This window comes from Poecilia reticulata, chromosome 2 (assembly GCF_904066995.2).
Source record: "Poecilia reticulata chromosome 2, P_reticulata-male-v2, whole genome shotgun sequence".
NCBI classification, from domain to species: Eukaryota; Metazoa; Chordata; class Actinopteri; order Cyprinodontiformes; family Poeciliidae; genus Poecilia; species Poecilia reticulata.
In genome coordinates this window covers 45,474,879-45,499,103 of record NC_088831.1, presented here as the reverse complement: position 1 = coordinate 45,499,103, position 24,225 = coordinate 45,474,879, and the positions used below count along the sequence as shown (strand labels likewise).

General features: G+C 48.3%; 3 protein-coding genes and 1 long non-coding RNA gene across 9 annotated transcripts; 2 read left to right on the top strand and 2 right to left on the bottom strand.

The window, feature by feature from the left end:
• Window positions 1-958: 958 nt before the first annotated feature.
• LOC145550900 (uncharacterized) lies at window positions 959-2,813 on the bottom strand. Its single transcript, XR_014086728.1, has 2 exons — window positions 2,142-2,813; window positions 959-1,984 (listed from the first exon to the last, which is right to left on the bottom strand). It is a non-coding gene; the product is annotated as an uncharacterized LOC145550900 (long non-coding RNA).
• A 51-nt stretch (window positions 2,814-2,864) lies between these two features.
• Window positions 2,865-8,890, top strand: stk17b (serine/threonine kinase 17b (apoptosis-inducing)). The gene is made up of 8 exons (XM_008404332.3): window positions 2,865-3,014; window positions 3,186-3,323; window positions 4,848-5,060; window positions 5,148-5,286; window positions 6,182-6,308; window positions 6,587-6,635; window positions 6,781-6,960; window positions 7,199-8,890. Exons 2-8 carry the CDS (start codon window positions 3,214-3,216, stop codon window positions 7,419-7,421), a joined length of 1,041 nt encoding a protein of 346 aa, XP_008402554.1. The 5' UTR covers window positions 2,865-3,014; window positions 3,186-3,213; the 3' UTR covers window positions 7,422-8,890.
• On the bottom strand, window positions 8,738-17,431 carry c2h2orf69 (chromosome 2 C2orf69 homolog). The gene is made up of 3 exons (XM_008404331.3): window positions 16,820-17,431; window positions 14,002-14,231; window positions 8,738-10,974 (listed from the first exon to the last, which is right to left on the bottom strand). The coding sequence occupies exons 1-3, from the start codon at window positions 17,102-17,104 to the stop codon at window positions 10,509-10,511; spliced, it is 981 nt and encodes a 326-aa protein (XP_008402553.1). The 5' UTR covers window positions 17,105-17,431; the 3' UTR covers window positions 8,738-10,508.
• An 816-nt stretch (window positions 17,432-18,247) lies between these two features.
• ftcdnl1 (formiminotransferase cyclodeaminase N-terminal like 1) lies at window positions 18,248-23,380 on the top strand. 6 transcript variants are annotated; one of them, XM_008404328.3, is made up of 6 exons: window positions 18,248-18,670; window positions 18,919-19,037; window positions 19,982-20,077; window positions 20,259-20,414; window positions 20,906-21,094; window positions 22,363-23,380. In XM_008404328.3, the coding sequence occupies exons 2-6, from the start codon at window positions 18,923-18,925 to the stop codon at window positions 22,794-22,796; spliced, it is 990 nt and encodes a 329-aa protein (XP_008402550.1). In that variant the 5' UTR covers window positions 18,248-18,670; window positions 18,919-18,922; the 3' UTR covers window positions 22,797-23,380. The 6 variants fall into 6 exon arrangements, with proteins under 6 accessions (XP_008402550.1, XP_081460898.1, XP_081460897.1 ...); XM_081604771.1 differs by having other exon boundaries at window positions 18,252-18,670; window positions 18,852-19,037; XM_081604770.1 differs by having other exon boundaries at window positions 18,252-18,670; window positions 18,833-19,037.
• Window positions 23,381-24,225: the final 845 nt, after the last annotated feature.

Here is a 24,225-nt window from a genome sequence, read left to right as displayed (position 1 = left end):
TCTTCTACTGTTCTTCTTCTTCTTCTACTGCTTATCAAACCACAGCTTCTGATCGGAACCAAGCGGCAGCAGAACCTCGGATTTACATTTTCTCTTTTCTAGCTATATTTTTTTGAAGAATTACAATTTAAATCAAAACAAATTCTGATTTAAAAAAAGTAAAAACAAAACTTCCAACTAAATATTCTTTAAAGCAAAACAAAAGGTTCCGAAGGTGACGAGGTCATACCGGAGGTCAGAGGTCACGAAACAAGAGTATGAAGAAAAGTAAAAGGTTCAAGAAATTACATTTGGTAAAAAGTTCTGATAACTGATCAAATGATCAATCATTTAATATTTAATCATCAGATGGACCAAAATGTAACTTTACATTTTTGGTATTTTATGGATCGATATGATAACTGGTATAAGTAACAAAAATAAAATGTTTCTAAATGAAAGTTAACAAAAAGCTGCAGGTCTGATTCTGGTCACTCAGAAAATCAGAAACTTTCCTGTTCAGTGAAATCAGATAAAAGTAGTAAAAATACTAACGAGTAACGAGTCTGAGGATTTAAATCCTGGACCTGCAGGTCGGAGCTTAATGCTCATAATGTTTCCAGTTGAACGGTTCAGCTGAATACGTCTGGACTTTGACTAGGCCTTCATTTAGTGTCTTTGAGCCTTTTGGATCCATCAGCATTACTCTGCCGCTACCATGCTTTGCTGCAGCCTTCGTCCTTCCAGAACATTTTCCCAGATTATCAGGATGTTGGATGTTTTCTGGTTCTGTTGGACCTCCTGGATGAGCCGCTGGTTCTGCTGGTTCTGCTCTGCAGATTTAGATCCCTGATCACATCTGGACTTAAACTGGAAAAACTTCCAAAGTGACTCAAATAAAACATTTCTGGATGGAAGAACGGCTCACAGCGACGTTCAAGATTCATTTTTTAATTTCCTCGGGTTGTTTTTGTCTTAAAAACTTTTGATCATCTAAAACACAGGTGTCAAACTCAAGGCCCGGGGGCCAAATCTGGCCCGCCGTAGCTTTTTATGTGGCCCTCTGGACTCCAAATTACATCAATAAGTCCTTCCAGTTTTTCACAAATCTGCAAAAATCACACAAAATCAACAAATTTCCACATTTTTTTCCTGATTTTACTGCAAATTTTCTCAAAATTGGTCAAAAACATTAAATCCGTAACTGATACAGCGAGTGATAAAGAGTCACATTTAACATCATACATTAGCGTAAATACTGTAAAATAACAATTACAAATATTTCTTAATATTCACCACAAAATCTGTCATTTTGATTGCAAAAATAAACACTCAAATAATCACAAATCCTGGAGGAACAGCTATTAATTGATATTTTAACAGTTTTATTGGTTTTATCAATAGATTCTGGTGCAACCGGCCCTTTAAGAACATTCAGATTTTTGATTCGGCCCAAAATAAAAATGAGTTTGACACCACTGCTGTAAAACATCTAAATGGGTCAGAAAAGCAAAACTTCCTGCTGTGTTTCATAAACTTTCCAAAAGCTAAGTTCAGCCTTTTCGCTCCGACTGCTGCAAGAAAATCTACCAGCTTCCTGCTGGCCGGGTGGAAAAATACAGGAAACCGCCTGAAACTGAGCTGAGTCACCGGTTGCTACGGTGACGGCCCACAGCACCACTCCTCAAACAGTCCATGTGTGTCAACCTGCTGGGTGCAACACCTTTTAGAGGAGGCCATCAGTCAGATTACAGGAAGGGCAGGTTGATATGGGCGGTTACGCAGGGCGGCATCAGACCTGGGGAGGCACATAAGAGCTGCTGTTTGCTTAAAACAAAGTTAAAACATTTACAAACTACTCAACACCTTACAGACTTTAGATAGGCCATTCATGCAGGAAGTCCCTCCAGAGTCCAGAGGAATTCAGCAGAGCAGGTCAAGACTCCACAGTGACCTGCAACCTGCTGCTCAGGGTGTACTTACTTTCCTACAGAGACACAGTGACCTGCTGCTGCTGCTCAGGGTGTACTTACTTTCCTACAGAGACACAGTGACCTGCAACCTGCTGCTCAGGGTGTACTTACTTTCCTACAGAGACACAGTGACCTGCTGCTGCTGCTGCTGCTCAGGGTGTACTTACTTTCCTACAGAGACACAGTGACCTGCAACCTGCTGCTGCTGCTCAGGGTGTACTTACTTTCCTACAGAGACACAGTGACCTGCAACCTGCTGCTCAGGGTGTACTTACTTTCCTACAGAGACACAGTGACCTGCAACCTGCTGCTGCTGCTGCTCAGGGTGTACTTACTTTCCTACAGAGACACAGTGACCTGCAACCTGCTGCTGCTGCTGCTCAGGGTGTACTTACTTTCCTACAGAGAACTGGGCTCAGCAGTCATAATGAGCAGAAACAAAAGGAACAAAACTCCTGAGATTTTAAATAAAGTTTAAATCTAAATGTCTCTTCATTGAAATCGGACTTTGATGATTTACATTTAAAAACGTTGAATTTTACTGTTTGTGCTGAATTATAAATCTGTTTAAAAGCAAAAATAAAAACCATGATAATAATTTAATTGATAACACACTTTTCATTAATAAAGATCTCAAAGTGCAGTCTCAGCATGATGTATGTATATATATTATAACTCAGCCAGGAGATCAGATGATTCCTAAATGACTTGTGAAAAGATTTTATTTTTTACTTATTACATAATATTGAAGTCGTACTATTTTTACTTGGTCAGTTTCTACTTTACCAACATCTATGTAAAGGTCCGCAGGAATGGAAAGACATTCTCCAAATGATTCGGATCCCGGGAAGGAAACGGAATTCCCATGGCTGTTCAAAAGAAAACTGTTGAAACTTTCATACAAACACGCCAGTGCGCATGCGCCGCAGTGCAGTGACGTGTCTGAACGGTGTCAAACGGGATGTAAAAATGATCGAAAAGGCTCCGGATAAACCAACGAACCAGGCTAACAGGAGAAAGAACCAGAACCAGAACCAGCCGTTCGGGTCGCTTCACAGCCAGGTGGGTTCAGCCAGGTGGAGCCGAGAGGAACCGAACCGCTAGAACTCACTTTTGGACCGGATGCTTTAGAAGTCGTCGAGCTAACTTGGCGACAGTTGGCTAACCGGAGTTAACCCGTAGCCCGGTGACCAGCCTTAACTAGCCGTGCGGCTCGGTTCTGCTCTCTCGCAGGGCTGAACTCTCGGAACCGGACCGGGGGATGTCTCGGAGGCGGCTGGACAGCCGCAGCGGGCTGCTGGCGGAGCCCCAGACCCCGATCAGCTCCGAGCCGCTGGAGGTCGCCTATGAGGTGACCGGAGAGCTGGGCAGGTGAGCGGTTCGGTTCTGATCTGGTTCGGTTCTGCTGATTGGCCTGAACCGAACCGGACCATGACCTCATATTGATAGTTTCGGTTCTTCAGTAAAGGGACATTTCTGACCCGAAAGGGAGAAAAAAAGTAAAAAATGTAAATTATTCAGAGATGATTTATTAAACTTTTATTACAGAAATAAGAATCTTTATAGAACATTTAATTCATATTACAGCTCAAGTCCAGCAGTATTTACCAATTTTATGTACATTATTATCAGTTTTTAGTTTAAACATAAAGATAAAACATGTATATTTCTGGCATGTTTCCTGTTGAGGTTTCAGTTTTTAGTGATAATTTCTGTATTTGTTTGGGTCTCTGGTTCTGGTCGTCCCGGTTTGAGCAGGTTGTGGTTTTTAATCTGGTTTAAATATCATAAATATTAATATTTTAGTGTTTCTATAAACTGAGTGTTTGTTCTTAAGGCTGTGCGGTCCGACCCGGTCCAGGTTCTCCTGGTTTGTCCAACTGGACCCATCAGAAGGAATCCGGTTCTTTTAGTCTGGTGTTTTTTCTGTGATCAGGTTTTGATCAGCAGACAGGAACCAGCCTGCTGCTCTGGCCGCCATGTTTTGGACTCTGGACTTTAACCGGGAACCGCGGTAACCATGGTAACCACGGTTGCGGTCATGTGAAGGCTGCTGTGCTGGGTGTGATCGGTGTGAGGAAGAACCGGAGCGCAGAAAGGAGAACTGGACTCCATGTTGCTCTGAAACAGGAAGTGGAGGTGTGAAACAGGAAGTGGAGGAAGCTTCCAGCTGATCTGAGATCAGGCGGCGTTTGCATGGTCCAGTTTGGAGGAACCAACCGGACCGGACTGGAGGCTGGACAGCTGGCTGCCAGGCAGCACCAGCCGATCCCAGAGTGGATCTGTTAGCGTCACATTTAGCCTGTTAGCATCAGAGTGAACTTTGACCTCTACCTGGAGGTTTGAATTTGGTTTTCTGGGTTTCTTGTCCTGAGATGATTCTAGAACCGCCTGGTCCAAATGGTTCTGATTGGTTCTGATTGGTCTAGAGGTGGAGACAGTAGATGTGGTCAGCGTCTGTGTGGAGAACATCTAGGATCTGATCTGAGCTGCAGCATCTGGGTGGCCTAGATCTACTGGACCGGACCGACTGGTTCTGGGAGGAACTGAATCCAGTTCTGCTGATCAGAACCTGATCTGGATCTACAGACTGTCTGAAGATCTTTGTTGCTATGGCGACGGCGTTCTCATCAATATGATTTGTTGTTGTTTTTGTTCCACATAAAATGACTTTTGTTTTGCCCAGAAAATCAATTTTTGTTATTTTAATAAATCTAATATTTTTATTTTCATAAATATATTTTCCTCCTGTCCAGTCGGATCAGAACCAGAACCAGCAGCAGGTCTGGCTGGTTTAAAACTTTTGCACAGAACCGTTCCGGGGAATCGGGTCTGCTGTTCTGACCGGGTCCGGGTCCTCAGTGGGTTCTCTCTGACCTCTGACCTCTGACCCAGGGGGAAGTTCGCGGTGGTGAAGCGCTGCGTGGAGAAAAGTTCGGGGAAAGAGTTCGCCGCCAAGTTCCTGAGGAAGAGGAGGCGGGGCCGGGACTGCCGGGCCGAGGCCGTCCATGAGATGGCGGTTCTGGAGCTGGCCCGGAGCAGCCCGCGGGTCGTCAACCTGTACGCTGCCCACGAGACCGACCACGACCTGGTGCTGCTGCTCGAGTAGTGAGTGGACCTGGGGACCGCCGGGTTACGGTTCTGACTCGGTTCTGACCCAGTTCAGACTCGGTTCTGACCCGGTTCTGTCTGCAGCGCCGCCGGCGGGGAGATCTTTGACCTGTGCGTGTCGGAGGAGCTGCTGCCTGAGGCCCAGGTGACCCGGCTGATCCGACAGACCCTGGAGGGGGTCCAACACCTGCACCAGAACCAGCTGGTCCATCTGGACCTCAAGGTCTCACACACACAGCCAGAACCAGAACATGAAGCGGGTCATTTAAGCATTAAGACTTTCTCTGGGTTCTTTGGTACAGTTTCTTTTTTTAATGTTTAATTTTCTGACTCCAAACTAAATTTATTTACTTTATTTCATTTATTCCAGTTTATGAAACATTTATTCTGGTGTGGCAGCAAATGAACAAACTGCTGCTGGACCGGTTCTCCGGACCAGAACCGCGTCACGACCAGACCAATAGAAACGCTCGCCCATCCCCATGGCGACCAATAGAAACGCTCGCCCATCCCCATGGCGACCAATAGAAACGCTCGCCCATCCCCATGGCGACCAATAGAAACGCTCGCCCATCCCCATGGCGACCAATAGAAACGCTCGCCCATCCCCATGGCGACCAATAGAAACGCTCGCCCATCCCCATGGCGACCAATAGAAACGCTCGCCCATCCCCATGGCGACCAATAGAAACGCTCGCCCATCCCCATGGCGACCAATAGAAACGCTCGCCCATCCCCATGGCGACCAATAGAAACGCTCGCCCATCCCCATGGCGACCAATAGAAACGCTCGCCCATCCCCATGGCGACCAATAGAAACGCTGTTCCGTTCTCTGCAGATTTTTCATACATCTGATTTGAGGTTCTGCTGATCTGGGTCGGTCCAGTTAAAGCCCGGACCAGAGGGAGGGGCGGCTGAACTTTGACCTGAACCGGGCTCAGTGGGTCGAGTCGGACCTCTTTGATTCTTTGATGGTTCTGAAATCAAATACTAGTCAGAGTGGAGAGTCGGCCTGCTAATGATTGTTGGAACACTCAGTACTGTGTGTTGCCATGGCGATGACTGGGTAAACATGCTGACCCGGTCCGGTGAACTCGTCCTCCATTTTCTCCTGCAGCCACAGAACATCCTGCTGACCAGCCTGGCCCCGCCGGGCGACATCAAGATCGTGGACTTCGGCCTCGCCCGCCGCCTGGGGACGGCCGGCGAGCTGCGGGAGATCCTGGGAACGCCCGAGTACGTAGGTAAGACCCGACCCGGTCCGGCCCGGTGTGAGCCGCTGATCAGACCTCTGTCTCCAATAGTAACAAACTGACAGCAGATTCCAGGTTTTCTTTCTGATGGTTTTGGGTTTCAGGGGGAAGGGGCTGACCTCGGATGCACTCCACACTTTTCAGATCTGTATCCATAGAAACGTTTTAAAGCTGGAACCGTTTCCTCGGGCTGATCCTGTCCTGCTGTCAGCACAGGAAACAGGAAGTGACGAAACGCTCTGAATGACATCAGACTTCCTGTGTTTCAGCTCCAGAGGTTCTGAACTACGAGCCGATCACCACGGCGACGGACCTGTGGTGAGTTATGGGCCGGGGTAACCATGGCAACAGTATCAGGACGTCCGGTTAGATTTAATTTACCTGAAATACGAAACGTCAGAGAAACGTTGAGCGAGGATCCGGTGTGGTTCTGGTTCTGACCCGGCTGTGGCTCCGCCTGCAGGAGCGTGGGCGTCATCGCCTACATGCTGGTGACGGGCGAGTCGCCGTTCCTCGGAGACGACAAGCAGGAGACGTACCTGAACGTGTCGCAGGTCAACGTGGACTACAGCCGCGACGCGCTGAGCCGCGTCTCCGAACTCGCCGTGGATTTCATCAGGAAGCTGCTGGTCAAGACGCCAGAGTGAGTCCAGAACCGGGACCGGACCGGACCGGACCGGGTCTACTGGGACAGTCTGTTATTATCATCACTGTTATTATTTCTGCTCTCTTGGCCAGTTTCTTGCTGATTTTAGACACTTTTCAGAAACTCTGGACGTTTTTTCTGGAGCGATAAATGTTTGAGTCAGTGTGGATCTGGATCAGCCAAAGGTTCTGATGACCTGTTTCCCTCTGACCTCTGACCTCTGGTTGGCCTGCAGGGACCGGCCCAGCGCCGCAGAGTGCCTCAGCCACCCGTGGCTGTGGCAGCAGCCGCCGTGCCTGAACCCGGAGCCGGTTCTGGTCCGGCCCGTCCGGGAGCGGAGCTGCGGCGCCAAGTGGGCGGCGCCGCTGGAGGACAAGGAGAACTTCCTAGACTCGCCCCATTCCCACGCCAAGAGGTTCCGCCTGGAGGAGGAGACGGCCGGAGACGGCGACTTCTGAAGACGCCCGAGGCGACGCGGCGCAGACGGCTTCTTCTTCTTCTTCTGTTTTAAATAGTTTTAAGCTTCCAGAAGCTCTAATCTGCTTCACTGATCCTCCAGTCCAACCAAAGATAACGGCTTCCTGTTTCTGTTCAGCTGCACTGCAGCATCTATTTAGGGAAATCTATGCAGTTTGAATCTATGCCTTAAAGTAGGAAAACCCGTGGAGGTCGCCTGGAAGAGCCGCCTGCCGCCGTCACCAGCAGAACCGTTCCCAACGCCGGATCTCTGCACCCAAACGTAGCTCAGGGTTTAGTTGTAGAGCAGCTGATGTTCGCACGCCGCGCTGCACACCGTTTCCTGTCAGGACGTACGGCGGCTAACAGCCGCAGCTAACGCCGAAAACTAGCAGCAAACACGCAAACGATGACATTTCAAAACAAAAACAGAAAAACTCCACGAAGGAAACGAGCAAAATGGAAAACAGCAAAGACATCCGGTATGAAACGGTGTGAACTCAGTCCTCCGCTCCACTAGGGGGAGCCTGCAGTCGGTGATATTACCTACAAAAATATGCTGCTGTTCTATATTCTAAAGAACTGTATTTGAAAGAGATGTGAAGTATTTCTTCATTCCTCCTGAGGGCTCCAGATGGTCGACGCCCCCTGGTGGTCTGGAGGATTTCAGTAGAGGAGTTAGCAGCGTTTGCTTCCTGTAGTTTGAGTTTTTTTGACCATTAGTTTTTGTGTTTCAGTCAGTTAGCATCATGTTTTCATCGTGTTCGCGCCGCTCAGCCGCCGTACGTCACTTTCTCTGTAGCACTTACTTCCTGTGCAGGCAGGAAGGGGCGTGTCTGCAGCCATTCCAGTGATCATCTCAGGGCGCCGCTCCGCCTGCCACAGGCCTGCTATTGTTGTTATTGTTATTAATGTTATTTATGTGCTGGACTGATTCTGGATGTTTTATGAAACAATGAGCTCATGTCTTAATGTTGGCTGATTGTGGAGGGAAGCAGCTGATTGAGGAGGCTTTTATGCTGAAAGGACCTGAAGGAAGTAGAAAAGTGTTGCAGGAAGAATCTGAAGGAGTTTGAGTCGTTGGGCAGCTGAAGGAGAAACGAGGGAGCAGAGGAAGTGAGAGGCGGCGCGCCACAGCGGCTGACCTCATGACCGCACCGCGGGGGACAAAGGGCTCTGTGAGGACGCCCCGTCCCGGGACACCCCGCGCCGCCGCAGGGAGCCGGCCTGACATCAGCTGCTTCACTGGACCTCCATGTTTGTTCTGCTGATTCCTCCTGTTCCAGTCAAATCAGCCACAAGCACAGAGACCAACGGCTGAAAGGATGTAACTTTATTTTTATTTGTTTTTTAATGTTTGAGCGTAATTACATCTTCAACAGAAGAAATAATCTGTAATCTGATAACTGCTGGCTAATCTGTAGGCGTCACACAGCAAACTGGAAAAGATCATTAAAGTTGTAGAAAACAGCATCAGTGTGGCGTGTCTGTCCCCGTGGCGCCCCCTGCTGGCCACCAGCAGCACGACAGCAAGGAATGCATCAGAAGTTACATTCAGCAGAAACAGGAAGACGAGCAGCTAGCATCACACCGCTAACTGAGGAAGAGGAGGAGGAGGTGATGAAGAGGGGAGGAGTTTCATCAGCATGGACACCAATCATTTAGATTTTATTGATTATTGAACAGTTTTAAAATTAACATTCAGCTGCTGAAAACAGAACTGGATGGTTGGTTGGATGTTTGGTTGGATGTTTGGATGGATGGATGGATGTTTGGATGGATGGATGGATGTTTGGTTGGTTGGATGGATGTTTGGTTGGTTGGATGGATGTTTGGTTGGTTGGATGTTTGGTTGGATGGATGTTTGGATGGATGGATGGATGTTTGGTTGGTTGGATGGATGTTTGGTTGGTTGGATGGATGTTTGGTTGGTTGGATGTTTGGATGGATGGATGGTTGGTTGGATGTTTGGATGGATGGATGGATGGATGGATGTTTGGTTGGTTGGATGGATGTTTGGTTGGTTGGATGGATGTTTGGTTGGTTGGATGGATGTTTGGTTGGTTGGATGTTTGGTTGGTTGGATGGATGTTTGGTTGGATGGATGTTTGGTTGGTTGGATGGATGTTTGGTTGGATGTTTGGATGGATGTTTGGTTGGATGGATGTTTGGTTGGTTGGATGGATGTTTGGTTGGTTGGATGTTTGGTTGGATGGATGGTTGGTTGGATGTTTGGTTGGATGATTGGTTGGATGGATGGATGGATGTTTGGTTGGATGTTTGGTTGGATGCTGAGATGTTTGGCTCCACAGTGGAGATTAACTGGGGTGTCTCTGTTTTGGAGACGGTGGTGGCAGCATCATGCTGTGGGCCGGTTTTCCTCCTCGGACCAGTGGCTAACTGGTTGGCTGGCCCGATCCAAACTGGTTCTGAACCTCCTCCCCACACTCCCAGTTCTGCCCATCAGAACTGGTCCGATACCAGCCACAGCCTGACCGGATCAGAACCTCACAGCTGGTCCTAACGAGTCATTAAAAACCCAAAATGCAGATGATCGGACCGGACCTTCTGATCCAGACTGTTTCCCGGGTCGGACCGGTTCTGAGGCTCACAGTTCTACCCACAGGTTCTACCGGGTCGGGTTCTGTTCATCAGAGGAAGAAAAATAAACCCTGGGTTCAGACTGAAGGAATGAAACAGGAAGCTGTTAACCTAGAGTACGGAGGGCCAAAAGAGACAAAATTACATATTAGCTCATCAAATAGAAACGTGCATTTATTTATGACACTTTATAAAATGTGAAAATTAATCATTTAGATGCAAACTTATAAAATTAATCGTGTTTATTTATGGTTCCTGTTCCTGCAGTCAAAGTCGTCCATCAGGAACCATTTATGTTTATTAAACCAAACATTTATTTAACTTAATGATGTTTAATTTAGTCATTTCTGGTCCTCTGTACTCTGAAAGCTACATCAGATATAATTAGGTTAAATATTAAATTAACATGAATTTTAAACGTTTCATCAAATGTAAACATGTTTCCCGTCTCGTTCGTAAAGTTCTAAGACCAAAACAGGAAGCAGAACTCAGAACTCCAGGATGACCCGGAAATGGTTCTGGATGGACGGCGGCTCGTCCTGGAAGTGCAGCTTCCTGCTGGGGCAGGCGCCCAGCTCCTCCAGGGTCTGGATGAACACGCCGTACTCGCAGCCCACCCAGGCCCGCATGGGGTCGCGCACCTCGTAGGGGGTCACGTGCGCGTGCACGGAGATGCCGCTGGCCGCCAGCTCACGCAGCGCCTCGCGGTCCGTCACCCAGGTGCGGCTGCCGCCCGGGTGGCCCCCGTCCAGCCAGAACATGTCCGAAATCTGCCGCACGAAGGCGGCCATGTTGGGGTCGGCGCGCGCCCCGGGCAGCTCGTACACCAGCTGGTTGAGAACCACGCAGCCCTTACTGAAGCCCACCAGGGTCAGGGAGAACCCGGGCGGCAGGCCGCCGGCGCCCCCTGCAGGCGGCGGACTGGCCCGCTCCATGGCGTTGGTCAGCAGCGACCTGACAAGAGAAGAAGAGTCTCATCATCATCATCATCTGGAGGACCATCAGCTGTGATTTTACTTCCTGAAGAGTTTAAAGGTTCAAACAGACATTTTCATATTTACATCCAGATTTATGCAGCTTTTAGTTCAAACTCAGCAGATTTTCTGTTCATTTCTGGACTTTATGCTAACGCTAACAACACAGCAACAAAGCTAACGATTGACCATCAGTTTATTGATCAGCAATAAACTGATGCATTTCTAGTTCTGATGCGGTCCAGACAAGATTCAACAGGTCAGAACCAGGTTGGACGGACAGACAGTCGGTTGGACGGACAGACGGTCGGTTGGATGGACAGACAGTCGGTTGGATGGACAGACAGTCGGTTGGACGGACAGTCGGTTGGACAGACGGTCGGTTGGATGGACAGACAGTCGGTTGGATGGACAGACAGTCGGTTGGACGGACAGTCGGTTGGACAGACGGTCGGTTGGATGGACAGACAGTCGGTTGGATGGACAGACAGTCGGTTGGACAGACAGTCGGTTGGATGGACAGACAGTCGGTTGGACAGACGGTCGGTTGGATGGACAGTCGGTTGGATGGACAGACAGTCGGTTGGACGGACAGACGGTTGGACAGACAGTCGGTTGGATGGACGGACAGTCGGTTGGACAGACGGTCGGTTGGATGGACAGACAGTCGGTTGGATGGACAGACAGTCGGTTGGATGGACAGACAGTCGGTTGGATGGACAGACAGTCGGTTGGACAGACGGTCGGTTGGATGGACAGTCGGTTGGACAGACGGTCGGTTGGATGGACAGACAGTCGGTTGGATGGACAGACAGTCGGTTGGATGGACAGACAGTCGGTTGGACAGACAGTCGGTTGGATGGACAGACAGTCGGTTGGACAGACGGTCGGTTGGATGGACAGTCGGTTGGATGGACAGACAGTCGGTTGGACGGACAGACGGTTGGACAGACAGTCGGTTGGATGGACGGACAGTCGGTTGGACAGACGGTCGGTTGGATGGACAGACAGTCGGTTGGATGGACAGACAGTCGGTTGGATGGACAGACAGTCGGTTGGACAGACAGTCGGTTGGATGGACAGACAGTCGGTTGGACAGACGGTCGGTTGGATGGACAGTCGGTTGGACAGACGGTCGGTTGGATGGACAGACAGTCGGTTGGACAGACGTTCGGTTGGATGGACAGACAGTCGGTTGGACAGACGTTCGGTTGGATGGACAAACAGTCGGTTGGATGGACAGACAGTCGGTTGGATGGACAGACGGTTGGACGGACAGACAGTTGGATGGACGGACAGTCGGTTGGATGGACAGACAGTCGGTTGGACAGACGGTCGGTTGGATGGACAGACGGTTGGACGGACAGACAGTCGGTTGGATGGACAGACGGTTGGACGGACAGACAGTTGGATGGACAGTCGGTTGGATGGACAGACAGTCGGTTGGATGGACAGTCGGTTGGATGGACAGACAGTCGGTTGGACAGACGGTCGGTTGGATGGACAGACAGTCGGTTGGATGGACAGACGGTTGGACGGACAGACAGTTGGATGGACAGTCGGTTGGATGGACAGACAGTCGGTTGGATGGACAGACAGTCGGTTGGATGGACAGACAGTCGGTTGGACAGACGGTCGGTTGGATGGACAGACAGTCGGTTGGACAGACGGTCGGTTGGATGGACAGACAGTCGGTTGGATGGACAGACAGTTGGTTGGATGGACAGACAGTTGGTTGGACGGACAGACGGTTGGACAGACAGTCGGTTGGATGGACGGACAGTCGGTTGGACAGACGGTCGGTTGGATGGACAGACAGTCGGTTGGATGGACAGACAGTCGGTTGGATGGACAGACAGTCGGTTGGACAGACAGTCGGTTGGATGGACAGACAGTCGGTTGGACAGACGGTCGGTTGGATGGACAGTCGGTTGGACAGACGGTCGGTTGGATGGACAGACAGTCGGTTGGACAGACGGTCGGTTGGATGGACAGACAGTCGGTTGGACAGACGGTCGGTTGGATGGACAGACAGTCGGTTGGATGGACAGACAGTCGGTTGGATGGACAGACGGTTGGACGGACAGACAGTTGGATGGACGGACAGTCGGTTGGATGGACAGACAGTCGGTTGGACAGACGGTCGGTTGGATGGACAGACGGTTGGACGGACAGACAGTCGGTTGGATGGACAGACGGTTGGACGGACAGACAGTTGGATGGACAGTCGGTTGGATGGACAGACAGTCGGTTGGATGGACAGTCGGTTGGATGGACAGACAGTCGGTTGGACAGACGGTCGGTTGGATGGACAGACAGTCGGTTGGATGGACAGACGGTTGGACGGACAGACAGTTGGATGGACAGTCGGTTGGATGGACAGACAGTCGGTTGGATGGACAGACAGTCGGTTGGATGGACAGACAGTCGGTTGGACAGACGGTCGGTTGGATGGACAGACAGTCGGTTGGACAGACGGTCGGTTGGATGGACAGACAGTCGGTTGGATGGACAGACAGTTGGTTGGATGGACAGACGGTCGGTTGGATGGACGGTCGGTTGGATGGACAGACAGTCGGTTGGACGGACAGACGGTCGGTTGGATGGACAGTCGGTTGGATGGACGGTCGGTTGGATGGACGGTCGGTTGGATGGACGGTCGGTTGGATGGACAGACAGTTGGTTGGATGGACAGACGGTCGGTTGGATGGACGGTCGGTTGGATGGACAGACAGTCGGTTGGACGGACAGACGGTCGGTTGGATGGACAGTCGGTTGGATGGACGGTCGGTTGGATGGACGGTCGTTGGATGGACGGTCGTTGGGTCTCTTGGTAAAGTGAAGATGACCACTAAAGCAGATCTTCATCAACTGGACAAACGGACAGAAAGAGTCTGGAAGTAGGAATTTGCTCCCCGGATCTTTCCTCCGTTCATGGTCCTGCCTGGAGAACCTCCCGGGTCCGATCGGACCGACTGACCGCTGGCCGATGGAGAAGAGAACCAACCTGAGCTGGGGAAAAGCTCCGCCGTTGGCGCTGTGCTCCGGCGCGCCGAACATGTTGCTCTCCACGAAGTTCTGGTAGCAGCTGAACTTGTTGAGGTACATGCGGGAGGCTTTGACCACCCAGATGGTCCGGTTGGGGAACCGCCGGCCCAGAACCAGGGCCACCTGCTCCAGACTCCAGGACAGCCACTGAGCCGCCTCCGGCTGCAGAGCCATCTCCTCCTTGAAGTTCTGCCAACGGAAAAAACAAAAGCTTTTAATTCAGTGGACAGAGTGCAACCTCACAGGAGTCGCACTAGAGCGTCAGAACAATCCTAATCCAAACGGTTCTGGAGGAAACGGCTCCAGAACGGCTCAGGTCGGTGAGAAGCACAGCTTCGCCTGCACCAGCAGAACAGAATCTCTGGTTCTGTTCGGTCCAGACAGAACCAGAACAGGTGAACGACACCAAGAGGAACCTAAAGTCCTTCACTAACTAATTTAGCCCACCGGTCCGAGGGTTTTCTGGTGGCCTCAGACATGGAGATGCTGATCTTCGTACCGACATCCTTCCAAGAACCCAGTGAAGGTTCCTGCTGGATGGGACCCAGCAGGAACTGGTTCCCAACCAGCAGGAACTGGATCCCAACCAGCAGGAACTGGTTCCCATCCAGCAGGAACTGGATCCCAACCAGCAGGAACTGGTTCCCAACCAGCAGGAACTGGTTCCCATCCAGCAGGAACTGGATCCCAACCAGCAGGAACTGGTTCCCAACCAGCAGGAACTGGATCCCAACCAGCAGGAACTGGTTCCCAACCAGCAGGAACTGGTTCCCAGTGTTGAGAGAATAAAATCCTGAACTTCTGGCTCGTTATATTCTCTTATCCTCCCGGATTCAATGATTCCATGATTGGAAACAAAAGCCACAGTCAAAGCTCCACGTCACACATTTTCAGTTTATTCTAACATTTAAAAGTATAAAATCACATTAACAACACAGACACTTCAAGCACATTGAAACAGACATTAATTTACCTGAAACAAGTAGGAAGAAAGAAAGAAAGAAAGAAAGAAAGAAAGAAAGAAAGAAAGAAAGAAAGAAAGAAAGAAAGAAAGAAAGAAAGAAAGAAAGCTATTTCAATCTAGACATGTTAACAGCTAATAGATTACAAATTAGATTGTGTGTTTTGTAGATATTCCATGTTGCATTCAGTTTTACACCAGCTGTTTAAAACTAATCAAGAAGGTCAAAGGTTAAACTCAACCAGCCATGACCCCCTGTGGATTCCTGCTCAGTCCACAGAGGTTAGGAGCTGTGTTTTAAATGATAGAAAACTAAAACTACTATTTTAATTCAACTTACTGTGTTATATTTAACATAAACGTCCTACAAATGAGATGCCCTCTGAACCATCCATCCATTTTCTTCATCTTATCCGGGGTCGGGTCGCGGGGTCAGCAGCCTCAGGAGGCCCAGACTTCCCTCCCCAGCCTCTTCCAGCTCCTCCAGGATCCATTAAAACCATGTCTCTCATATTCCTCAGAGCCCAGCGACCCGGTGACCTTTGACCCGTTTCATCCCGAGCGTCTCTTCAGGGCCCAGCGGGACTGAACACAACGACCTCATTCAGGTTATTTACATGCTGACGTCACCGTCAGAGCATCCCACAGGACAAAGGTCTCTGGGAAAACCGGGACGCCGCGGGAATGCTAACGCGCTAATGAGCCGCTAACAATGGATGAGCGGGTTGGAAGTCAGGAAAACTGAGGGAAAATGGGGTGCTGTGGGGTCACTGGAGGTCAAAGGAGAAGGAAAACGGTTTGATGTGAAAACGAAACAAGTTCAGCAGCAATCAGTCGGCGCCGACGCATGAAATCTGTCATAAATGTGGGATTTACTGCTGATTAAACCAGCTATTAACATATTCATGGTCCTACTTCACACTAAACAGTTTCATATTTTGAAATAAAACCCAAAGCTTTAGTTTTTATTCTAGACCAAACAAAACTCTTGAACGTGAAAACACTCAGACAGTGTTTGTGAGTAAACGTCTCCCAGCTGGACCAGAGCCGGACAAAGAGCTGCTCTGGAAACGTTACCAGAGGATGAATACATGTTATGTTCTGCCCTACAGGCGAACGCCCTCTAGTGGAGGATGGAGACACTGCCAATCCATCACAGAACAGGTTTACTAGCCGATTCCTGATGTACAGATCAGTTCCCTTGAATAAAATGACACAAACATAAATGCAGCATTTATGTTTAACATTTTTCTTACTGTGTTCACATGTTTAGGTTTATGTCAACTAATATTGATATTTACTATTAACTTTTGTACTGTCAATTGTGAGGTTTTCTTTTTACTGTCAACACTTTAGTATAAAATAAATATCTGCACTAAGGTTGTGATAATAGTCGTCCAACCTATCAAACCTGTCCAGAAGCAGCATCACACTGTGAATTCCCCAACACACACGCACTATTCATTCATTCATTCATTCATTCATTCATTCATTTACTTACATCCAGAAAGCAGCTGAAATTATTACTCATACTATCCAAATGTTTCCTTATTTATTCAGTTTCTGTCATTTTCATTGTATCAGGATGCAATTGTGAGTTGAGTGAAACTCATATTTTGATTAATTTAGATGAATGTATTTTTTTTCTTTCTCTTTGTATTAATATTTGAAATCTTAGCTTTTATTTGAAACCAGTTTTGCCACATAGTTGTATTTATTTTCTGGGCCCAGCCCCCTTCAGCTGTGCAGCTGAGTACCGCCCCTGGTGGACCTCCAGCAGCGGGAAGGAGTAAAAACCTCCCGGGTAAAATCTGACCTGAATGTCTCCGTGGAAGAAGACAACGTGTCTGTTGCTGCCCCTCTCCTTGGTTCCGGAGCAGCTCTCTCCGTCTGATTCGGGCCGCAGCAGCAGCAGGTCGTTGACCCGGTTCGGACCGCAGCCGGAGACTCCGACCAGCCGCTGCAGTCGCCTCCCGTTCGGGCTGCCGGAGCCGTGCGCCCCACGGAGCCCACAGTGAGCGGTTCCCGCCACGGAGCTCATGTGTTCGGCCACGGTGATGAGAGTGATGCCCGCTGCTACGGCCGCTCTGGAAGACAACATGGACTCCGAACCAACATGAGTTGACAGTTTTCTGCTCTGCGCAGGCAGTAAACTCTGCTGCTAGCCGGCGGAACAACAACGACTTCCTGTAACCTCAAACTGAAATAAATACTCTGTCAGTTAGCAAAAATGACCCGCCTCGCACTGTAGCACGTTTTTTAAATAAATATATTCAAATAGTGACAGCTAGAGACCATTTGTGGCCACAGAGAGGCGCTGTTGGTCAAAAATACAACCGTTAGCTTCTGTACGTCCTGTAACAAAGATACAGCACAAGATGAGTCACGCCGACTTACTTCCGGTTACGGTGCTGGTCGACCACAGAGCTTTTTAGCGACATTTTTCTGCGAACCAAATAAATAACCTAAGCACGGAACTAAATCCTTTAAGAAATGCACATGAGATTACTTTGGAAATGAACGGAGGTGGGTAGAGTACCGACACATTTTACTCAAGTATGAGTAACACGACTTTAGCACATTTTACTCTTATAAGTGTTAAAGTTAATGAAAAGGCTGTTCATGTTTTGAGCAGCAGATCGTAACATCCATTTTCTGCTGGTGCCTCTGCAGCTGTCACCTGGTCAGGTCGCCTGGAGGTCGGCAGCCCATCGCAGGGCAACAGAGATAAACAGGACAAACACACACACACACACACACACACACACACACACACACACACAGCATCTGTTTAAATATTTAAAATAATGTAATCAGACAGGCAAAAAATTCAGTTATGTGGAAATTCTGCTTTTAAAGGTTAAAATTAAAATTAATTTTTAAATGTAACTTTCCTTTGGGATTCCATCCATCCATTTTCTTACACCCTTGTCCCTCAGTGGGGTCAGGAGGGTTGCTGGTTCCTCTCCAGCTGACGTACCGGGCGAGGGGCGGGGTCACCTGGACAGGTCGCCAGTCTGTCGCAGGGCAACACAGAGACACACAACCATGAACACACACACACACACACACACACACACACACCTAGGGACAATTTGGAGAGGCCAATTAACCTGACAGTCATGTTTTTGGACTGTGGGAGGAAGCCGGAGTTCTGCATGGAGACTCCATGCAGAAAGACCGGGAATCGAACCCAGAACCTTCTTGCTGCAAGGCAACAGCTCTACCCACTGCACCACTGTGCAGCCCTTCCTTTGGGATTAATAATGTATTTTTTAATCGAATTGAAAATTACTAATGTAAGATTATCTTAAATTGACTTCAGTTCAGTTCAGTTTAGCGAAATTAGATTAATTTACCTTATCTTAAGTTAGCTAAATATAACTTAGATGGTTGGATCAAATTGGATGTAAATGTTCTGCATTTCAAGTTGCATGACCCAAATTCACCCAGAAGGTGGCAGCAGAGACACCGGAAGCTTACCGGGTAAACGGTGAACTATCTTGCTGTTTGAACTTGTTGTCGTGTTAAAGTTAATCTGATGTTTTTTCCTCTCATGTCCAGATAAACGAGCCCAGTTTGCTCCAGGCTGGACTTTGGGCCTGTTTTCTAACTGCAGGTTCTGAGCAGATTCTCTCCAGCTGCCCGGGTCCAGTTGCTCTGAAAGGTAACTGGCACATGCGTTGCTCCACAAATCAGGATTGTATTTAGACTTTGGCTTTGTGGGAGTTTTTCTTTAGTTTAGTTTAGTTTCACTGTTGCTTATGTAATTTTACAGCCAGTTTCTTCACATAGATAGAAGATGAATCTGAATTAAAATCATTGATAGGACCAAACATGTTCATCAGACAGCGTTCGGCTCATGGATTTGTCTGATGGTGGTTTGTTGGGTTGATGGTGCTGGTGTTGCGGCAGCAGCATGACCTCTGGGACGCTGAGGTCACGTCTGGCTGCTTGTCTTCTGAACGTCTCTGAGGCTCGCAGGACGGACCTGGTGGAGGACGTGGCCAAGGCTGCTCTGTACGATGCAAAGGGTCAGTCAGTCAGTCACATTTTCCCACTTATCAGAAACTTTATTAACACTTAATATGGACATAAGATTCTCTGGAGATCTGAGGCCCTTTAAGCCCCAATGACTCAAACATGTAAAGTGTAATAAATAAAAACTAATGTTTCAGTATAAATAAGAATTATGCATCGTTTAACTAACTGTTGAAATTAAACAACTTATATTAGCTGAATCTAGTCCAGCTAAGTTAAACGTAGCCCGTTCACCTTTAGGTCTTTATTTTCTCATTCAGAGAAATGCTGCTGATTAGATAGACGTGTCCAGTTATTGGATCAGATTTGTATAAAAACTGATGGATTTTTAAATTGTTTGACAAAACATTTAAACTCGTTGAACCAGCTTCTCCTCTAACTACGGAAGAGGATTAGGGCCAAACAAATAAAACAGTTTGGACTTTTTTCTGAGAATTCTGAGATTAAAGTCAGATTTATTTTTTGGCCCTAATCTTCTTCCGTATCTAACTGCTAATATATTGTCATGAAAAAGAAATTCTTAAAAACCACAAACTCCAAATTTTTATCTGACTATTTTGAATGACAAGAGATCATCACTGATTGGCTGTCTGCCCGCAGTGGAGCATTTTGATTGGTGCAGGCACCGGAAGTAATACGCATGTTACTACAAACACATGGGAAGCTAATTTATTAGTATTTTAAAGTATTTTCTCACGTTTTGGGTGTTTTCCTGGGTTTTATAATAATTTCTCCTATTTGTATGGTGAATTTTATTATTTTAATTTAAAATTAATTTCTGATCAATTCTGTCGGTTTATTGTATTTTTCTGAGCAGTGGCGGCCCAAACCTGCTGGTGAAAAAATAACTCTAATTTATTACTGTTATTCCCAGAGATGTTTGCGGTATTTGATATTTATCAGGGATGAGTATCGGTTTCTGAACGTTGTTCGTCAGGCATGCAGCGGAAGGAGACCACGGTGCTGAACATCTTCAACGACCAGGACTACAACCGCTCCGTCATCACCATCGTGGCCTCCGTCGACTCCATCAGTGAGTAACGGCGGTTCCGGCCCAGTTCCGGCCCGGTTCCGCTGGGATCCAGATAAAGATCGGCAGCAGGAACCGCTCTCCGGCCTTAATGAGCTTTTCCTCGGATTCAGCGCAGAAATATGTGGTTATTTCCAGACTGCTTTATCTCCCAGCTCGGCTCTAAACGCGCCGTTTCCTCCAGGTGACGCGGTGCTGCCTGCGTGCCAGGAGGCGTGCGCGCGCATCGACATGCGCGGGCACGCGGGCGTGCACCCCTGCATGGGGTCGGTGGACCTGATCCCCATCTACCCGCTGGGGGAGGCGGTGGGGCAGCGGGACTGCGTCCAGCAGGCCCTGGGTGAGCCTGGAACCTTTCAAAGTAAAACAGGAAGTGAAACATGGCGGACAGTTTGTTACACTGTAAAAATTTAACAGCAATATTTAGGTGTATTTAGTCTGGCATGGAGAAGAAGATGTAGGTGTTTATTTTACAAAGTCATATTTCTGTGACGTTATTCATACATTTATAAATTTCACAGTTTTAAACTAAATATTTTGTTTTCATATTAAGAACTAAATGTTTAAATATTTAGCTTGGAACTGTGATATTTATAAATGTATGAGTAACGTGGTGAAAATCTGACTTTTTTCCTACATTCTTCTCTGTCAGGTCACATAAAGCTGTTAATCGCTGTTCATTGTTTGCAGTGTAACTTTACGTCATGGTGGGTTTGTTCCTCCCATGTGTTGATTAGTCTGGCGCTGAGAACGAGCCGCAGCAGCAGGTGCTGCAGCCTCTGGGTGTGATCACAGGTTATAATTAGTCTGGTTCCTGTGTGGGTGGTGCAGCGGTGGCGCGGGGCCTCACGGAGACCGTCCGCGGCGCCAGCGTCTTCCTGTTCGGCTGGGCGGACGCGGCGCTGCAGCGCGGCCTGGCCCGAAGGCGGAAGGAGACGGGCTGGTTCCGGAAGAGTCCGGACCTGCGGGCGCTCACCGCCGACGTCGGTCCGCCGCCGCGGGAACGATACGGACTCACAGGTGACTGCAGGTCAACCGGGTCAGAACGGGTCCAGCTGAGCAGAAACCAGGTGTTGGTTTATGTTTCACCGGCCGAGGAGCCAAAGCGCTTCTGCATTTTGTTTTATTTCATAAATAATGACCAACATCTAACATCTAGTTTAGGGGAAGCTAAGTGGGCTCAGCGTTTTTAAAGTTAGCCAAACGCTGTTAGCGGAAGAGCTCCACCACACACAGAGAAGCTGCTTCTTTGACCTTTGACCTTCCTGCAGGTCAGTAACTGAAGCAGCTAATTATAGAGGAAAGTCTGAATTTAATGATCGAGGAGTTTCACCAAACTCAACTTTAACTTTATGGATGTTTTTCTCTTTAACTTTTGTTTTTGTTATGTTTATGTTTATGGGCAAACATAAAAAACTCCCATCTGCTCTGTTGCCATGGCAACAAAATGGTCAATGAGGCTTTGTTTGTTTAAAATGTAGTTTTTCTGTTCTGGGGGTGAAACCATGAAATGATGAATTCAGCTGATCTAAATACAGTTTATATGAATAAACAGCTGGACAGAATAAAACGGATGAGATTCAGAAACAGGATGTTTATCTGGTGAACTATGAACATGAAACAGTTCATTTAATTCTGCCTGAACTGGTTATGAACTGGTTCTGATCTGGTTCTGATCTGATCCTGAACTGGTTCTGAACTGGTTCTGAACTGGTTCTGATCTGGTTCTGATCTGGTTCTGATCTGATCCTGAATTGGTTCTGATCTGGTTCTGATCTGATCCTAAACTGGTTCTGAACTGGTTCTGATCTGGTTCTGAACTGGTTCTGATCTGGTCCTGAATTGGTTCTGATCTGGTTCTGATCTGATCCTAAACTGGTTCTGAACTGGTTCTGATCTGGTTCTGAACTGGTTCTGATCTGGTTCTGAACTGGTTCTGAACTGGTTCTGATCTGGTTCTGATCTGATCCTGAACTGGTTCTGAACTGGTTCTGAACTGGTTCTAAACTGGTTCTGATCTGGTCCTGATCTGATCCTGAACTGGTTCTGAACTGGTTCTGATCTGGTTCTGATCTGGTTCTGATCTGGTTCTGAACTGGTTCTGAACTGGTTCTGATCTGGTTCTGATCTGATCCTGAACTGGTTCTGATCTGGTTCTGATCTGGTTCTGATCTGGTTCTGATCTGATCCTGATGGTTCTAAACTGGTTCTGAACTGGTTCTGATCTGATTCTGATCTGGTTCTGATCTGGTTCTGAACTGGTTCTGATCTGGTTCTGATCCCTGCAGGAGTCGGCGCCAGTCCCTACGTCATGAACTGTAACGTCTCCATCGACACGCAGGACGTCGCCGTCGGCCGCAGCATCGCCGCCGCCCTGAGGGCGTCGGCGCCCGGTGGGCTTCCTGGGGTCCAGGTTCTGGCTCTGCCACACGAGGGCGCCGTGGAGATCGCCTGCAACGTGGAGAGCGTGGCGGGAGCCGCACCCGGCGGCCGGACCGACCCACCGTGGCCGCGCTTCGTCGTCGACGGGCGGCCATATTGCCACGCCCCGGCCGCCCTCATCACGGCCCGGGTGGCGGAGCTGGCGGGGCAGTGGGGGGTCGGGGTGAAGGGCACCGCCCTGGTGGGGTTCACCCCCCAGGAGTGCAGGGGCTTAGCTGAGCTGGCTTTGTCTGAGGGGATCGGGGAGTTCTGGAGGGAGCAGCGAAGGATCCGCATGTGAAAACCGAGCAGGAGAAAAACGACACCAACGATTCTCCCGCAGTGTCATGTAAAATCAACTTTATTACATCCTGTCGTTCCCTCATCGAAATCAAACCTGGAGCTCTGAGTCTTTCATGTTTGAGAAAGCCTTTCATCTCCATGGCAACCATTCAGCTGAGCAAAATGCCTGGGAGGGCCTAGCTCCGCCCACGAGCCGCAGATCCTCCTCTGAGCTGCAGTTTCCAAGCTTCCGACCAGCCGCTCAGCTCCTTCAGACTAGCCTGCATGATTTAGCAAACAGCTGCTGGGGTCAGTGTAGGAGCTGCTGCTCAGAGCAACGCTGGTAAAAACGTTGTTAAAGGGTTAATATAGGAGTCGTGACCGGATGACTTCCTGGAGGCGGAGCTTCAGGAAGAGCAGGAGCTTTTAGTTTTACCAGGTTGAGAAAGAGTCACATGTTTGATTCTGTTGGACACTGAGGCCCATTTCTCACAAAACAGAAACTTATCAGGCCACAGAGACATGGTGAGGTTTCAGGGAGCGTCTTCAGTCCAAACGCTTCTCCTTTCAGCGCTGAAAGTGAATAAAATAAAGTCTGAATGATTTTGTTGGCTGATTTTATGCTCCGTGTGTCAATACAAATTTTGATTAATCGATTAAGATTTTCATTCTCAACACTGTTTAATGGTTTATTAGATTAAAATTAGTTTCAAGAACAAAGATGGTGGCCGTACCAGAATGGAACCGAGAAACGTTTCAGAGTCTTGTGGGGACAGAAAATGGACTTTATGTGGTTTTGTTTTGAAATATAAACTCCACAAGCTTCTTAAGTTTTTGTTGTTTTTTGTTTCCAGCATTTCATGGAAAAATTATCAACCCTTTTCATGCAGGAGAAAATAGGTTTTTAAGAAAATGGCCGCCTGTGGGTTGTTGACTGTGACGTGTATCCAATCGGAACGCGACATGACGAAAACATGGAGACAAAACAACCGCCATGACGCAACAGAAAGTCCGGTGGATGACGCAAACAGTATCGTCTATGATGGGACTGTTTTTGGATCATTTTTCTCTGTTATAGTCCATGAAAGATCGCCATGTCTTCTTCCCAGTCGGCCATATTTGTTTACTGTGACGTCACGTTTGGTCTCGAGTTTCCTGTCTGACATGTGGCTGTGAGGAGCAGCTGGTCCTCCATGCAGTATTGGTTGGGAAAATGGTTTTTAAAAGGGGAGGTATGCTAACACACACACACACACACACACACACACACTCTGCATCTCTTTAGGTAATGTTTGCGATTTAAAAGTAACTGTAGTGAAACGGAGCTGCTGCTAGCTGACGTCATGATCCGTTCAGGTTCATAACGTAAAAAGCAGCATCGTTCAGTTTCCATTAAGCGCCGCTGCTGCCATCATTGATCTCAACATTCAAACTGCTGCCTCTGGTGC

Excerpts from the sequence above, each read along its gene's own strand:
- ftcdnl1 (XM_008404328.3), top strand. The coding sequence starts at position 18,923 with ATGACCTCTGGGACGCTGAGGTCACGTCTGGCTGCTTGTCTTCTGAAC. Across the intron at positions 19,038-19,981 it reads TGCTCTGTACGATGCAAAGG|GCATGCAGCGGAAGGAGACC; the intron begins GTCAGTCAGTCA and ends GTTGTTCGTCAG. Across the intron at positions 20,415-20,905 it reads CTGCGTCCAGCAGGCCCTGG|CGGTGGCGCGGGGCCTCACG; the intron begins GTGAGCCTGGAA and ends TGGGTGGTGCAG.
- c2h2orf69 (XM_008404331.3), bottom strand. The coding sequence starts at position 17,104 with ATGTTGTCTTCCAGAGCGGCCGTAGCAGCGGGCATCACTCTCATCACC. Across the intron at positions 14,232-16,819 it reads TCTTCCACGGAGACATTCAG|AACTTCAAGGAGGAGATGGC; the intron begins GTCAGATTTTAC and ends TTCCGTTGGCAG. Across the intron at positions 10,975-14,001 it reads GGAGCTTTTCCCCAGCTCAG|GTCGCTGCTGACCAACGCCA; the intron begins GTTGGTTCTCTT and ends TTCTCTTGTCAG.
- stk17b (XM_008404332.3), top strand. The coding sequence starts at position 3,214 with ATGTCTCGGAGGCGGCTGGACAGCCGCAGCGGGCTGCTGGCGGAGCCC. Across the intron at positions 3,324-4,847 it reads GTGACCGGAGAGCTGGGCAG|GGGGAAGTTCGCGGTGGTGA; the intron begins GTGAGCGGTTCG and ends CCTCTGACCCAG. Across the intron at positions 6,961-7,198 it reads CTGCTGGTCAAGACGCCAGA|GGACCGGCCCAGCGCCGCAG; the intron begins GTGAGTCCAGAA and ends GTTGGCCTGCAG.